Genomic DNA, 17064 nt, shown 5'->3' on the forward strand with positions numbered 1-17064 from the left:
AATTCTTAGAGATTCGTGCTATACTTCTTTCCTTTTTACTCCTTTCAAAACCTTTTATTACCCTAAGGATAAAAAGCTTAATGAAATTTAATTTTTGCCTTCAGAGGCAAGGTAGAAGAGGATGGAATCCCTAAATTGAAAAAAGAAATGGTGCTGTAACAATCTAAAAACTTTCTCTTTAGCTAGAATAGCAGTTAAAATATAAAGTTTTAAGTTAGCTAAAGAAAAAGCTGAGGGGAATAAATCTGGAGAGTCCAAATCAGCTTACACTGATTTAAAAGTTATTTTAAAGATAATTCTGGCTCTCAACAAAACTGATGATTACTCTGTCCCTTATATACCAGGTTGAACTATGAGACTTTCACACCAGTGTTCCTTAAGAGACACAAACTCCAATGCTAAAAGGTCACATTGTATGTGATTAATTAATACCTTGTCTATCTATTTAGAGTGGCCCTCACTATATATGCTAGCCTTGGAAGAACCGAAGAACAGTAACTGAAGAACTGTGTGGTTCAGATAAGAAACTGAAGTATTCTGTTGGTGGTGGTAGGGTCTTGGAGATTATCTTTTGATTTGTAGCATTATGTGGTAAAGACCGAAAATTCAACCATAATTAGTATGATTTATTTGTAGAAAATATAAGTTTTTCTAGAAGAATGAAACTCAGAGTGGATATGCTTCTCTTAGCTAGGCAAGACCACTTTAGGTTATCTAAGATGCCTGTACCACATTAGAAAATGTTAGAGGCCACTGTCCCAAGCACTGGTTAATTTCTCTGGAGTACCTTCCTCAAATCTCCATGGTATAGACTAATATTGTATATTAAAGTTACAGCTAAGGAAAAAACCCTTTTGTGATTATAAATTCTGTGTATGTAACATCTACCATTTATGGTTATAAATTTACTTTCTAGAATATGTAGCTTTAAAACAAAAACCATGCAAGGTAATGTCTATGTCTAACGTTCTAATTTGCAAACAAGGATGTAACAAGCTTTATTGTTTACGCACTTAACAGCCTTAGAATAAATAAAAAATAAATACAAAGGCAAAAATTAAAAGTCTCTTCCTTTTTTTTTTTTTTAGAGATTTTTTATTTTTAAGTAATCTCTACACCCAATGTGGGGCTCAAACTCACAACCACAAGATCAAGAGTTGCACATTCTACCAACCAAGTCAGCCAGGCGTCCCTAAAATTGTCTTTTCCTGTTCTAAAAGAAAGGCCTCCAAACTGAGCACTAACTGTAACTGAATGAAATAATGAGATAAGTAACTATCTTGTGATAACCAAAAGAACATCAGTGGAAAGTAAAAGCCACAGATAAACTAAAGAATTACCAATATAAAATTTATGATGGGGAAAAGTCAAATATTATATATACTTAACTGAGAGCTGTAATTTATTTATTTTTTTTATTTTATTTTTTATTTTATTTTATTTTATTTTTTTTGTTTTTTTTTTTTTAAAGATTTTATTTATTTATTCGACAGAGATAGAGACAGCCAGCGAGAGAGGGAACACAAGCAGGGGGAGTGGGAGAGGAAGAAGCAGGCTCATAGCGGAAGAGCCTGATGTGGGGCTCGATCCCATAACGCCGGGATCACGCCCTGAGCCGAAGGCAGACGCTTAACCGTTGTGCCACCCAGGTGCCCCTGAGAGCTGTAATTTAAAAAATTATTATTTTTTGGTTTAAGTGGCATGCCAGATTTCATAGTGTAACAAATTTTTAATGGGAAAAAAGTTCTTTCCCTTTTGCAAAATTACTCTGTGTATTATTTTTCAGGTTGAGGTTGATATTTGCATAATGACAGCTTTAGCATTAATGAGGAGGTATTTGAGGTGGCCAACTTGTCTTCTATTTTGTGAATTTTGTCATCATTTAATCATTTGCATTTATCAAAAGGGAACTTTGGAATTAAAAAACTGCTCAATGTTGTTGGAAAGCTCTAAATCAATTTTGTTTACAAGGTCTGGAACTCTCAAGGGTTAAGGAAGTCAATACATTTAAGAAAATGAACTCCTTCTTGGATTTCTTTCCATTACTATTCATCAATATTGAGATGATCCTATTAACAATAACAGGCTTGAGCAACCTGGCACTTAATCAGAGAGGAAGATATTTTCCTCCTTTATTCCTTTTTAAAAATAAAAAAATATTATAGGAAGGTTTTTCTAATAATCAAAAGAAATAATGCTCATCTAAAAGATTCAGAAACTAAAGAAGTTTAGGAAGTAAAAACGAATCTTCCTCACCACCTCACACCCCTTTCCAGTATGGTCCCGATCTTCTGGTCCCCTTCATCTCTTTTTCCCAGCCGCTCATTCTCCAATCCACTCCCATCAGGGCTCTGACTCACTATTCTATGAAGCAACTCTCATCAGGATCACCGATGACTTCTATCTTGCCTAATGCACTGATCAATTCCCATTCTCATCTTTTCTTTTTCTTGCATTTGATAGTGATACATTAAATACTTCCCTCCTCCTGGAGATACTTCCTCTACTGGGCTTTTGTGATACCACACCCTGATTTTTATTCCTATTTCACCGATCCCTCCTTCATATTTCCTTTGATAGCTCATTTTTAAAAAAAAATACTAGGGGCACCTAGGTGGCGCAGTAGGGTAAGTAGCCAACTCTTGGTTTCAGCTCAGGTCGTGATCTCATAGTCATGAGATCGAGCCCGTGTCAGGCTCCGTGCTCAGCATGGAGTCTCCCTGAGATTCTCTCTCCTCCCTTTGCCCCTCCTGCTCGTGCTCTCTCTAAAATAAATAAATCTTTTAAAAAAAATTTTAAATAATTTAATCAGACCTCTAAATGTTAGCATGTCTTCTCTTATTTATTTACACTCTCTCCCTTGGTGACCAATCCCATGGGTTGAAATACTATGCTAACTATACTAACTCATATACTCAATATCTACAGACCTAACCTGAACCAACTGAGCTCGAGTCATATATTCAGTTACCTGACAACTCCATGTGGACCAAACATGCCCAAAACAGGGTTCCTAACTCCTCAAACCCAGTCATCCTTCACACACACCTCACCACCTACAAATGCTTGCTCTTCTGGTCTTCTCTTAATTTATGGTAATACATCATCTAACTAGCTGCTTAATCCAAAAACTTGGGAGTATACCAACTCTACCCCTTCCCTCATTCCTACAACCAAACTGTATGAAGTAACCAATTCAACCAGTCTACCTTCTTTTCCCACCATTTCTCAAATGCCTCCCCTTTTGGAGTCAAAAACATCCAGCAGTTTTTAAAGCACCATGATTTACTAACTTCAATAGCTACAAGTAAGATGATCCTATATCTAATTGCTATTTTGCTTTTATCAAGTTTTCTCTATGTATATTAGCATTAATGACTTTTTTCCCAGCTGAGTTTAATTAAAAATCTCATTTTTATAAATCAAATCCTTTCAGAGAAGTATTTCTCACCTATTGATATTCCACTAGAGAGAGTAGAACTTTCAGCTTGGCCTCGAGATGGTGCATGGGGCTCCATGACGCTATCATCTAACAAATGTCTTGGCCCTGCATTTGGGAACGTTGCACTCTTAAACTCTGCTGTGTTCATTTTATGAATGAAACTGGAAACAAAGAGAAATATTTTTCATATCTTTTATTATTGTTGGTAATTCAGGATATAAAAGATACTCTTACATAAAGATTCAAGATATAGAAGATTTATCTGCTATCCTGAACTGACTTCTGAACTCTTATACTAATAAACACGCAGCTTTTACCATAAAAGCCTCAAATTAACAGTTTAGGGAAAATATTTTAGGAAACCAGGCCAAGCTGTATCTTCTGTAAGAGATAATATTTTAATTTCATCTTGAGTCTCAGGTTTATTAAGAAATTGTTTCGCATTCACTTTTGGAAAATAGCTATTAAATTTTCACAAAAATCATGGCAAAGATGAACTATGGGCCCCATTTTGAGTAAACAATCTTGCAAGGTAAGATGTTAAACAAAAAATCAGTTTCCTTTTTATTATATTTAGGAATAAAAGGAGTAATTTTTATAGACCTTTATTTATGGTGACTTATTTTGATTAAGACAAACAATGACTGTTTTGATCTAAAAGTTGTAATTTAAAAGGAAAGTGGGATATTGCTTTCCTGATTTTATTTATGATGACACTCTGTAATATAATTCATTTATATCCCCCGGATGTAGGCACTGTTGGGAGAAGCTTATTTCCAAATTAAGGTAAAGGAATAACTAAATGCTTCTAGGCAAACAAGGTATTTTACAGAATCAGGAAAAAACTACTGTTGTATGAACAAAAGTATGTTTAACTAATAAAATATATAGAGAATACATCCAACTGGAAACAACTTAAAAAGTTGAAAGAGAAAATGAAAAATGCTGACTTATAACCCAAGCTATGGCACTTCCTATGTCCATGTGGAATCAGGTTCCGAGGGGACGGCGGTGTCTGTGGTAGCAGGGCTCCTTCAGCTGCCATGCTCTTTCTTCCACTTTGTGGAGATGCTCCAACTTCAGGACCTAGGGGTTAAATGCAAAAGAGAGAGAGAGAGAAATTTTTAAATGGTTTCAAAAGATTGTTTTCTTTTTAATCCCTTGATAGAAAATATAAGACGTGGTTTAAATTTTAAGATAATAATATTGTTAATTCTATTTAATTCACTGAACATTAAAATAGAAGAGATGGGCTCAGGATATCACATCGCAGATAAAGCCTGGACCAATCACTCAGAAGAGTCCCAGTTCAGTGCTCATTTAATTTTACACATTGCTTCTCTCTCTTGGTTTCAGCTTCTTCTTGGAGAAAGAGCATGTAGGGCTGGTCAAGCATTCAAGATGGAATTTCAATCTATTTTGACACTGTTCAGACTTATGGGAGTTAAAAAACCAGAACTTGAAAAGTACATGGATTTGTAAAATATCACTTTAACAATGAAAACAAAAGCAAAATTAGGAGATTCAGACTGCCATGTTTTCCACTGCTTATACTACTCTCCCCCTAGATATCGTCATGGCTTGTCCTCTTGCTTCCTCCATATCCTATTGGATGGCCCTCCAAATACTTATAGGGTATGCATTATTATGAAGCTTAGTGCCAAAGTCTGCATCTGAAATTTTTTAAAAGGTACTTATTAATAATTTCTTAAATAATGAACAATTCTCTTCAATTTTATATTTTTAATTATGTGTGGTATACAGATATTATCCCCATCATAATGCAACAGGTAAATTATGGGACTGTGACTATTTTTTGTTATTTTCAGTGCTTGGCCCAGTTTATTAGAGTGAAATTTCTAAAACATTACTAAAACTGATTTCCATAATTATTCAAATTGTAAAATTTTCCACTCAGACCACAGAAAATTTTAATGTAATCAACCTTTATTGACCATGACAGTATATTCTTTTTTTCCTTTTTTTTTTTTTTTTAAGATTTTATTTATTTTTTTGAGAGAGAGTGAGAAAGAGAGATCACAAGCAGGGGCAGGGGGTAGAGGGAGAAACAGACTCCCCACTAAGCAGGGAGCCTGATGCAGGGCTCTATCCCAGGACCCCGGGATCATGACCTGAGCCGAAGGCAGATGCTTAACAGACTTGAGCCACCCAGGTGCCCCCGGACAGTGTATTCTTAATTAAAAAAGAACAGATATTCAGATACTCATAAACACTCACCTATTTTTTTCCTGTTTGTTGTACCTATTTTCCTTGATTAGTTTGTTTGTACATTACTACAAACTCCAAGTAACAATTTAATTAAAAAACCCGAAGAGGTGATATATTTTAATACCAAAAATAAATGTTTGCATGTATTATAAAATGTGCTAAGTATTTATTCTTTCTTATTAGGTTATCTGATTTATTATTCAGTAATCAGAAAAAACTATGCACTAACCTACTAAATCTTCTCTCGAAGCAGCAGAGCGTGGTGTGCTTGTCCCTGGCTCTATCTTTAATGAAAGCCTGAATTTTAAAAAGAAACAAAACACAAAAAAATGATCAACATTTGACAATATTAAAATTATGTATTTCCTCAGAAAAAAATTAAACATTTTAATAAAATAATCTCAGCTATATATTTTTCTTCAAGAACAATAATAGTAAATCTCTTATCTCTTTCATATAAAGCATATTTTACGGTTATTCTAGGAAATATTAGGGAGGGAAAAAACATTAAAAAGTAATATTTAAAAACAGAAAAGTCTCCCCAAACTATCCAATGTTGCCAAATGGTTCAACACATTTAAAGACATTTGATGAATGACTAAAAAGTGGTTTTAACTTGAGGTTATACTGATACCTGACATTTAAATTCAAGAATTTTCATGTATATTACTAAATGTATTACACAAATTACTTCTAGAATTTTTACTGGATGGACAAATGGCTTCTGCAGCACTGAAAATTTCCGAAACATCCCCAAAATAATTCAACTTCTTAAAGGACCTTCAATAATAAAAAAGTTGTTTGTGAAATTCTTGGTAAATCCCTGTCCTAAGTCAAAGTTTATTAGCTGGTACTTATGTTCCATTTAGGATAATATATTCAGTTATGAGTTCCACAGCAAAAAGAGAGTATGACTCCTATCAGAAGAAACTATTTCAGGAAATAGGATAATAAAGCAGTTGTAGAAAATACTTTGGTATAGTCCACAAAGCCTATTATTACTAAGTATTTGTCTACATATTAGTACTTTTTAAAAAAAGCATTCTACCAATTGGGAGTTTTTTAATGAAATTGCACAATACAAGTGCTATTCATCATGATAAATCTATTACAGGTTCTTAACTTATTATTTCCTTGATAACCTCACAGAGAAATATATATAATACAATTATATTCCAATTATTTGACAATATAAAATTCAGTACTGAACAGATGTATGATTAACCAGAACTCTCTGCTCTTTTTCTTTCTACAGAGCAGTTTACTTTAATTGTTTGGGCTACAGACTAAACTGAATTCACTCATTTGATAAGGAGTTACTGAACACGTGTTTTGTGCCGGGCACTGTGCTCTGCATTGGAATAAGACAGAGACTAAGGCAGACGTGGTCTCCCTACCCTTCTGAAGCTTACAGTTTAGTACGTGGAGGACACAGAAGTAAACAAAAGAACTACAATTTCCTAACGCAGAACTGCAACAGAAGGGAAGCTACAGGTGAACCACACTGTCGTGAGCGGTATAAAAAGCAGAAGCATCTTAAAGCACAGCAGTGAAGTCAGAGGTCAGCTGCCTATGACATCATCAAAACACCACACAGTAACAGTGATGCTGGGTCCCTGAGAAAAGGGATTACGCTCAGTATTAAAATGAAGAACTGTGACAAATTTTCATCCTGATTAAAAACCATACATACTGGTTGCCTATATAGAGGAAGTTGCCAAAAACAGAGGCCTTAGATAAACAAAAGGTGTCGTTTTTTTATTTTAATCTCGCTCGTCATGAAACCATTTGTTCTAATCACTTTAACAGCTCTTATCTTAAAATGCTGGTTTTCAGCACAGTGAATTAGCAGGTTCATCCAACACAACTGCATCTTTAAAAAACTGTCTCCTTCAGTTGCCCACCTGATGCCCCCAATACCGCCAAGGGACTTAGTGTTCCCCCAAGCAAAACTGTTTCCCACCCGAATCCTTTCATCATTCCATCCCCTGGAGCCCTTTTCCTCCCTCTTTCTGTGGAGATATCTGTTAAGATTAATAAGCTTCAGGTTACACTGTTTCCTGAAGCTGTTCATGTTTCTTTTTTCCTCATTTTTCCCACTTAAAGCTGAGTAAACTGTCTCCCCCGGATCTACGTTCCCACAGCATCCTGGGCATAGCTCGTATATCGCAGTAATGTTTGAACTGCTTTGTCATCATCTGTTTTGTGGGTGTGTTTTGTATGAGACTTAAGGGCAAGAACAAGATTTTGTTTTTGTAATCCTGGCAACTGGCACGATAACTCACCTATGGCAAAAGCTTAATAACTATTTGTTAAAATGAATATAATGGGAAGGCTATTCTGGTTCTAGCTACTCATGAAAACAAAAATCAGTACAACAGCATCAGCTTTCCTGCAAAAACGAAGGTATCTTACATCAGTTTACAGACAGTTAAAACTACTTAATGGCTTAATTAGCTGCTATCTCATTTTAACAAAGTAAAAATTTGCTTAAATAAACACTTTTACTTTCACGACAGTCAATAAAAATTTACCATGCTCTATAACTATGCAACAGTTTCTTAGGCGTCACTCCTACTGAATAGTTTAACTTCTTTTAAATCCAACAAGTTAGAGCCAAATACAGAAATTTTTAACAATTAATGAATCATATTTTGAGTTTTAAGATAATCTCTTGTACCTCACTAGACAAAACATGAGAGTTTTGTGCTATGTCAGTGATTAGAGCGAAGATGGAAAATAGTGGTAAATGTAAAATACAGACCATCAAACTCAACAAGCTCATAACCTAGGGCAACAACAGATTTATGAAAAAACTGCAGCCTTGAAAAGCTGATCCACTGCCCTCATATATTTTCAAATGAACTACTATGTAACAACCTCTTATAAAATAAAAATTGATACAGAACTATAAAGTGGCAATATTATGGTGTGGGGAAAAAGATGGCAATAAGGTTGTTTTTATTTTTAATGTTTTAAAAAGATTTTTATTTATTTGACAGAGAGAGGAGAGAGCGCACACAAGCAGGGAGAGGCAGAGGGAGAGGGAGAAGCAGACTCCCCGCTGAGCAAGGAGCCCCATGCAGGGCTCGATCCCAGGACCCTGGGATTATGACCTGAGCTGAAGGCAGACGTGTTAACTGACTGAGCCACCTAGGTGCCCCAATAACGGTGTTTTTAAACATTAATAAAATTTTAGATACATTTAAATATATATTATCTACAGCTTTAATCTTTGTAGAAAAGTTATTCGTAGTTATTTTCCAGAATTTCTAGCCTTTTGTTGGTATTAGCTTTATTCTTCAAAAACTATTGAAACTTAATGGAAGAAAGTTGATGATCACTATCATATAAGAAAAATTTTTATATACTGTATTAATAATGAAAAATTACCTAGTCTCTCACTTTGATAAGTTTTTAAAGTAAGTATGTATAAGTATGACCTTTTATTGGAAAAAAATATTTGTGAAAGTACACAGTTAGATTTAAAAGCTTGGGAATAACTGGCATAATAAAGCTAAGCAAAAATTTTTTTATTTGAAATTAACAAATGAAGTCACAAGAAGCATCAGAAGCCTCAAGAGAAATAAGCTCTTTATCCTTCCAACTTTTGGGAAAAAACCCTGGCAGTTAAGATGTACAGTATACCACTGAAAATAAAAATGGTTAAAACTTAAAAATCCTTCCCACCTTGGGCAGAACTGTAGATGTTAAGAAGAAGGAAATGGCAGCTATATTTTAAAAGTGATTTAAAAAAATTTTTTTTAAATTTAAAGTGATTTTTAAAATCTTTAATAAAGGACTTGCTATCATAGAGAAAAGGGTAAGTGTGGTGCTGGACACACGTCTCTACCCCAGAGGTAAGAAGGTTCAATATTCTCTCAATCCATAAAAACAATTAAAAACAAATTCAAAGATGTGTCAAAAATTACCATTGCAAAAGGAGTAATTTTCCTATTTATAGGTGGTTTCATTAACTTCTCAATCTATTATAAGATAAATTTCCATAGAGATTCAATGCTTGAATATAAAGAAAGGAAGACATTTATACCGGAACTATCAAACATCAGCTCTCAACAACTTGAGAAAAGTGAAATACTTTTAAACAAAAGAACAGATGAAGTATTTGTATATTGTCTCAATCATTATCAAGTGATTAAACAGAAATACACAAAAAATAAAAAGAAATACATATCATTACTTTTACCACTGTAAACATATAATACCTGGATTAGGCATTTGCATGATACGATGTAAAATTCAGATGTTTAAACACATGGGGACGAAAGGGTAGAAGACAGGACAAAGTTAAACAAACCACTTTTCAAGATCCAACCTACTTGTAGTTATCATCTTCCACAAACTTCTGTAGTTCTTCTATATACTGAACAGAGTTCAGGTATTTTTGGACGTGAGGCAACATGGGAATATCTAGGCAAAATGTGGTAAATAATTATCTGACAAAGTAGATCTTAGCCAAAATTTTAAAAGTTCATCTGAGAAAAATATACTTAAAGAAAAATTAAGGCTGCACTCTAGAAGGACATTATTGACGTAGATTTTATTTAATGTAAAAGTGATGGTAATTTAAAAAATTACAGTTGCATGCTGTTTGTAGAGATTAAAAAAAACAAAACACCAAACATACTCTGGTTTGTCTTTAGATCATATATAAAAAAAAAATCTAACAGCTCCATTTACAAAATCCTACATATTTGATAAATTTCCTCCCCCACATACACTTTTAGGAAGTTTTTAAGGTTTTCTTAAAAGTATACACACACATAAAATAGCTTTAAGACAAATCTATTTTAAATAAATTGGATAATGTAAACTCAGTTTAATATTTTAAAAGTATATACCAATAAGGGTCTCCTTATTCCCTATCAAACTGAAAGCATTCAAACATTATAAAACATTAAAAAAAATACAACTCTTTTTCTTATCATCTGGGCATGTGTAAGCACTTTCTACAAATGTGTTTCCATAAAATACCTCTTGAACAAAAAACTGGTTATTTATTCAATAATGAACTCAAGAAAGCTAGTCAGTTGTTACAAGGATCATAGGTCTTAGCTCCTTCCCTAACTGAAAAATATAAGAACTATTTACATAATAGATCAGGGATATCAAATGAGATGAAGATAACAGAAAATAATTTTATAAATTATGTTAGCAAAGTTGCTACAAAAGAGCAAAAGATAAAACGGAAAAATTTAAATATGACATACTTTAATTCCTTAAAAGCAAGATCTCAAACAGGACGCTAAATATTAAACAATTCATTATTTTCCTTTATAATAGGATGATGTTCCCTGCTGTGCAAAAAATGGCCATCAATTCAGGTAAATGAATCAACAGCATCACAGCACAATGGTGTAGTATTACCCCCCAGAAACGTACCATAGTCACAGGACTGCTGTAAATCAGAAATTATTCGAAGGATGTTATTCATCAAATTTGATCTCTGCTCATTTTCTAGAATGCTGCCAGTTGATGGGTATGCTGAATCAATGTACGTTAAATCTGACAAATAGATACCTGAAACAAAATGAGATGAGTGTTTTCTTATTTGTAGTTTAGAAGAGTATGATAAAATGAAGAAGAGGGAAAAAAAAGCTAGTTTATAGCTATATTTTAATATATGCTATATTTAGGATTTATTGTTATTTAATATACCACAGCCTTATTAAATCATAATCACTGAGGCCTAGAATTCCATGGATTTGGGGTCAGACATGTAAATAATGTTTTGTAAATGTTCTCTTATGATGCCATTTTGTTTGTTTGTTTTTAAGATTTTATTTATTTATCTGACAGAGGCAGCCAGCGAGAGAGGAAACACAAGCAGGGGGAGTGGGAGAGGAAGAAGCAGGCTTCCAGCAGAGCAGGCAGCCTGATGGGGGGCTCGATCCCAGGACTCTGGGATCACGCCCTGAGCAGAAGGCAGATGCTTAACGGCTGAGCCACCCAGGCGCCCCGCCATTTTGTTTTTATTTACATTTTAAAGTTTACTTATTTATGATCTCTACACCCAATGTGGGGCCTCAAACGCACAGCCCCGAGATCAAGAGTCACGTGCTCTACCGATTGAGCCAGCCAGGCGGCCCTATTAGCTTTGTAACAGTTCACATGGCATTAGACATGAGGTGTTTGTATATTGCCCTGTTCTGAAGATGGACAGTTGGATTTCTGAAACAGAGCATGTGAGTACAAACTGAAGTTAACTCTTCCCCCCACCGCGACCCCGCTTCTCTGCACCAACAAAAATAACCTCCAAAATAACTTGGATCTACCAGTTCCAGATATGCAAGGTCACACATGTAAAGTGTGTAAGACTACAGTTAAAGAGAAAAATACACTTTCCTACATTTTACCTCATTACCCCACGTTCATGAACTCTCAGAAAAAACACAACCGATGTATCACATACACTGCCTTCCACAAAAGCCCTATTTTTTTTTTCTCATGCCATTTCTTTCATCTTGACTGTTTCTGAGACTCATCTGTCCATCTCAGCTATATTTTATATCCAGGTCGGTATCAACTGTTCTTTAGTTTTCTCACAGATTCCAAGAAAGGAATTTAGAAACTGTCTAGTGTAACCCCCTCTTTTTAGAGTTGAAGAATCTGAGGTCCACAGATATTAATGCCACGTGAACTGTCAATAACAGAGTATATACCTGTACTCTAGATTCTCTACTACACGCTGTTATCAATTCACACAGTATCTATAATACCATTCACTTGGTAACTGTTACGACTTTATAATCTGTTTAAACTCTCATATTTATATCTTATCTGTTCATGACTATAAACTCATTTAAGGCAGTTGCTCTATCTTGCACTCTAAGAAAATGAAAATCTTCTGCAGTGTTTTGACAACAGGTGCTTAAAACAACCTAAAAGGTTGCCATGGCAATCCTTTTACTCATCCTAATCGTTCCTTTTCCATTCAGGAAATCTTAATGGTATTCTTTAGGCCATCCATAGGTACTTCCTTTTCTTTAGAGACTCTCAACTTCTTTTTTTTTATTATAATAATATTTTTTTATTATATTATGTTAGTCATCATACAGTACATCCCTGGTTTTTGACGTAAAGTTCCATGATTCATTAGTTGCGTGTAACACCCAGTGCACCATGCAATACGTGCCCTCCTTACTACCCATCACCAGCCTATCCCATTCACCCACTCCCCCTCCCCTCTGAAGCCCTCAGCTTGTTTCTCAGAGTCCATAGTCTCTCAACTTCTTTTTTAAAATGACTTCAAATGAATCTTTAGCTTAGCTGCTTTTCCTTCAATCTCAGAGGAAGAAGAATCCTCTTCTCCTTTCCAAATATACACTGTGACTTTGAATGTAATCACTACAGCCTCCTTTAGAACACCTGCTGTTGCCTCCACTGTCACTCACCCGCCACGGGATCCTCTCCTGGAGCCAATGCATACACTTACACCTTCTTTCTTGAAGAAACAAAATCGAGGTAACCCTTTGTTCAAATCTGATCTCTCCTCCAGATAGGAACCCTGCCCTTCTCCCTATAACAAACACCTTGAAAGAGAAACAGGGAGGAGTCCAGGACCTTCACTTATTTTATCCTTCACCTCTTTTTAATGAAAATATTTGACACATATAAAAGTTTACATGTATCAGGAAAAATTACAATGGACTCTAAAATAGGCAAAAAAAAAAAAGATCACCAGGTGTCCTATTCCAGTATATCTTTCTGGACTTTTTGAGCTATTTGGCAACTCTAAGTTTTTGAAAACTAGTAATAATACAAATTCCTGTCCATAAAAATGCCAGTGGCTTATGTCCAATACAATGTAACTGATTAATGCTCTATGGATGTTGACCCGTTTTGCAATTATATGTAAATTCATTTTAGCATTCTTTAGTGCCTATCTGGTATGTGTGGTACTTTGAATTCCCTCCTGAAATGGTTGCAATGTCTTCCTGATTCCCTTATAAATTTAGTGATTTAAATAAAACCCTGACATGTTTTCATTTTGTATCTGTGTAAGAATCATGATTTTATCATTTAAAAAAGTATACTCTAACCCATGTAATATTGGTGGTTATCAAACAATATCATAAATACTTGTGAATGACCACGCAGGTTAAGAAATACTGTTCGTTCCCTGTATCATATCCCTGCCTGCCTCCAGTCCAGAGAAACTAATCACTATTCCAAAACTTAAGATTATTCCCTTTTTTCCCCCAAGACATATGTCTGTATTGCTGCACAATATATTTGTTTTTGCTTATTTCTGAGCTTTAAAAAATCATATTTTATACATGTGTGATTAAATTCAATCATAACATTGGTAAACACAGGTACAGTACTTTACAGGTGTTTGTTAAATTTTTAAAAACATGGCTTTCTGTGATTGCTGTCTCTCACTATTTTGTTTCCAGCAGTTATTTGTGTTCTTAAATGCAGATGTGATTCCTCAGATTAAGAATAAATTAACGTAGACTTTTAAAGTTATTTCTTCCCTCCCTCCACGTTGCTACTGACATTCTTATTTATTATATTTCCTGGGACACATGTACAAGAATTTCCCTAGGATATCTATCTATCTACCTATTTATCTATCATATTATATATATGGCATTTATTAATGTTTAATTTTACATTGTTTTTTAAAGCTTTATCAATTCATATGGCCACTGATAGTATGTAAGTTTCCACTGATCCACACTTGTGCTAACACTTGGTTTTACCAGTCTTCTTGTCTTTTGCCAATCTTGTGGGTATAAAATAGTATCTCATTGTGTTTTAATTTTCATTTCCTTGATTGGTAATGAGGTTATGCATTTATATTTCTATGAAATGTCTTTTAACCATTTTTTCCTCTGGGTTGTCTTCTTCTTATTGATTTCTAAGTTCTTAATATACTGCAGAAACCAATCCACATGGCAGTTAAATTTTACCCACTTTTCAACCCACTATATAGTCTGAAATCTGGGGCGCCTGGGTGGCTCAGTCTGTTGGGCGCCTGCCTTCAGCTCAGGTCATGATCCCCAGGTCCTGGGATCGAGTGCCACATCTCCCACACTGGGCTCCCTGCTTAGCAGCGAGTCTGCTTCTGCTTCTCTCCCTCCCTATGCCCTCCCCTCTTGCTCCTGCACTCTCTAATAGATGAATAAAAATCTCTTAAAAAAAGTTTAGTCTGAAATCTGTATCTCGCTGCTGAAACTTATTCCAGCAAAGGTATAAGGGACCTACTCATTCTTCAATCTTTAAACATCTCTCTTGGTCTCCTCCAGCTGCATATCAGTGTCTCTGCAGTATTTTTATCATTCCCTTTGTTCCTTGACGCTCTATTGGCTTGAGCCTTCCTAGCTTCCCTCCTATACCCCCTCCACTCTGCTTTTTCCTCATGTCTCCTAGAAGGTGGTGTTTCCCATGGTTCTGTCATTAATCTCACTCTGCATGTACTTTTCTGGAATATCTTACTTCTTTTTTTTTTTTTAAAGATTTTTATTTATTTATGTGACAGAGAGAGACAGCCAGCGAGAGAGGGAACACAAGCAGGGGGAGCGGGAGAGGAAGAAGCAGGCTTCCAGCAGAGGAGCCTGATGTGGGGCTCAATCCCACAACTCCGGGATCACGCCCTGAGCCAAAGGCAGATGCTTAACGACTGAGCCACCCAGGCGCCCCTGGAATATCTTATTTCTGTAGCCTCAACCATCACCTAATTACTGATGACTTTCCAAATCTCTCTTTAGAACTGAAATGCCAAACTAATCATTATTTGTCTCGAAACACCTGACATCCCAACTTCTTACCTTGGTTAGTGATATTACTAATAATTAAAGTTAGAAAGTTCTAAACCACTCAAGTGAAAAAGCTCAGGAGAAACTATCTCGTATTTTTTCCCAGATTAAGCTATTAGTGAATACAACAAGATCACTAAATGATCAAGTAATGTATTAGACAACATATACCAGAGGCTAAAAGCTGGCATTCCATCTGTCCCAATGTTTTTAAAACTAGAAAATATCATAGGAAAAATCTAAGTGACTCTCTCTTCCTAAAAAATGGGGAGATCTGGCAACAACAAGGTACAGCTGAGATGGGAGCAGATCCCACTGCTTACGGATGCCAGTTTGTCCTAACTCCTATTTTCCTTTGTTATCTTACTTCTGGTTTATTTCACTTATTACATTACCTGCCTGATTCTTGTGAGCATTTGTCCTTGCAGACCCTTGAGTTTGTAACCCTGGTATACCTATGTATATCACAGAATTTAAAGAAACGATTCTGCGAAAGAGGTAGAAACGGGGCTGACTTTAAATAAAGAACGTGGATCGGCAAAGGGATAATGGTAGAACCTATCAGAAAGAAAAAATAGTTCAAGCTAAGGCAACAAGGAGGGGAAAGCACATGGTGTATATAGAAATTAGAAGCCCCCCCCAAGTTTTATCTAGAAGCAGCAATCAGTAATTATAGGATCCAAGGAGAGACAGTGTGGCATAATGCTTTGGAATTAGATTCAAACCCCAGTTCTACTACTTCGTAGTGAAGTACCAAATCAGTAAAGATGCCTAAATTTTTGTTTCATTAGCTATTGAGTTACTTAATCAACATTTCTGGGTTTAATGAAATATAATAGCACAGTTAGTACTGAACGGTTACTAATTCTCCCTCTAGACTTTTCCAAATCCGCATAGCCAGCGGGGAGTCAGAACTCTCTTTTTTCAGGCCAGGGTTATGTTTGCTTTTAAATCTCAAAACATCAACTACTAAGAATAACCTTATTCAGACAAGAGGGGTCATGTTTTTAGAATAGGAGGAAGTGACATTATATAACATCAGAATTTTTTTGAAGTATTACATTTCTGAATTTTATATATAGATATCCACTTATGTTTAGTGATTACATATATGAACAGTTTTATCTTAAGAGACATTACACAGTAAAATATATCACAACAACATCGGTTTCGTCTATGTTTAAAACTTTCTGAAATGGCAACTTAGTAAAATGTTTAAAAATTCTTCTAGCTACAAAGAGTATTACATTATTTAGGTGGCTGCCTCCTGACAAAGTCTAACTCTTGTTCTCTGTAACAAAAAAACAAACTTATCAGCCTGTTGCTATTTCTGAGAAGCTGAGTACTATTTTTTCAGTATTCAAGTTAAAAGATCTCTGGCCAGCAGACTAAAATGTTGGTTTTATAATTGCCCGCTGAACTATGATAGTTTGTTTCCAGATGGTGCCCTTCCTTCAACCTGCACACAGTCTCTCCTTGTTCAGAGCTATTCAACCTCCTGCTGATCCCACTACCCCCACCCCTATTTCAGGCTACAGAAAGGAAATCCTAAGGAGGAGATTTTCCCCCCTAGTCTCCAGCAATTTTTTTGGTGACGTAATATGTGGG

General features: G+C 35.3%; 1 protein-coding gene across 4 annotated transcripts in view; it reads right to left on the bottom strand.

Moving 5' to 3' along the window:
- The window catches only part of RALGPS2 (Ral GEF with PH domain and SH3 binding motif 2), a 163372-nt gene that overhangs the window by 25173 nt on the left and 121135 nt on the right, over window positions 1–17064 (bottom strand). For all 4 annotated transcript variants that reach the window (XM_045811292.2, XM_045811289.2, XM_045811290.2 and 1 more), the window contains 5 exons: window positions 11075–11212; window positions 10012–10102; window positions 5901–5968; window positions 4393–4528; window positions 3452–3603 (listed from right to left, as the gene is read on the bottom strand). In XM_045811292.2, coding sequence (XP_045667248.1) covers window positions 3452–3603; window positions 4393–4528; window positions 5901–5968; window positions 10012–10102; window positions 11075–11212 — 585 coding nt within the window. The remainder of the gene's footprint in view (window positions 1–3451; window positions 3604–4392; window positions 4529–5900; window positions 5969–10011; window positions 10103–11074; window positions 11213–17064) is intronic.

The sequence above is a fragment of the Ursus americanus genome, chromosome 2, assembly GCF_024610735.1.
Source record: "Ursus americanus isolate L20-20 chromosome 2, mUrsAme1.1.p, whole genome shotgun sequence".
NCBI lineage: Eukaryota > Metazoa > Chordata > Mammalia > Carnivora > Ursidae > Ursus > Ursus americanus.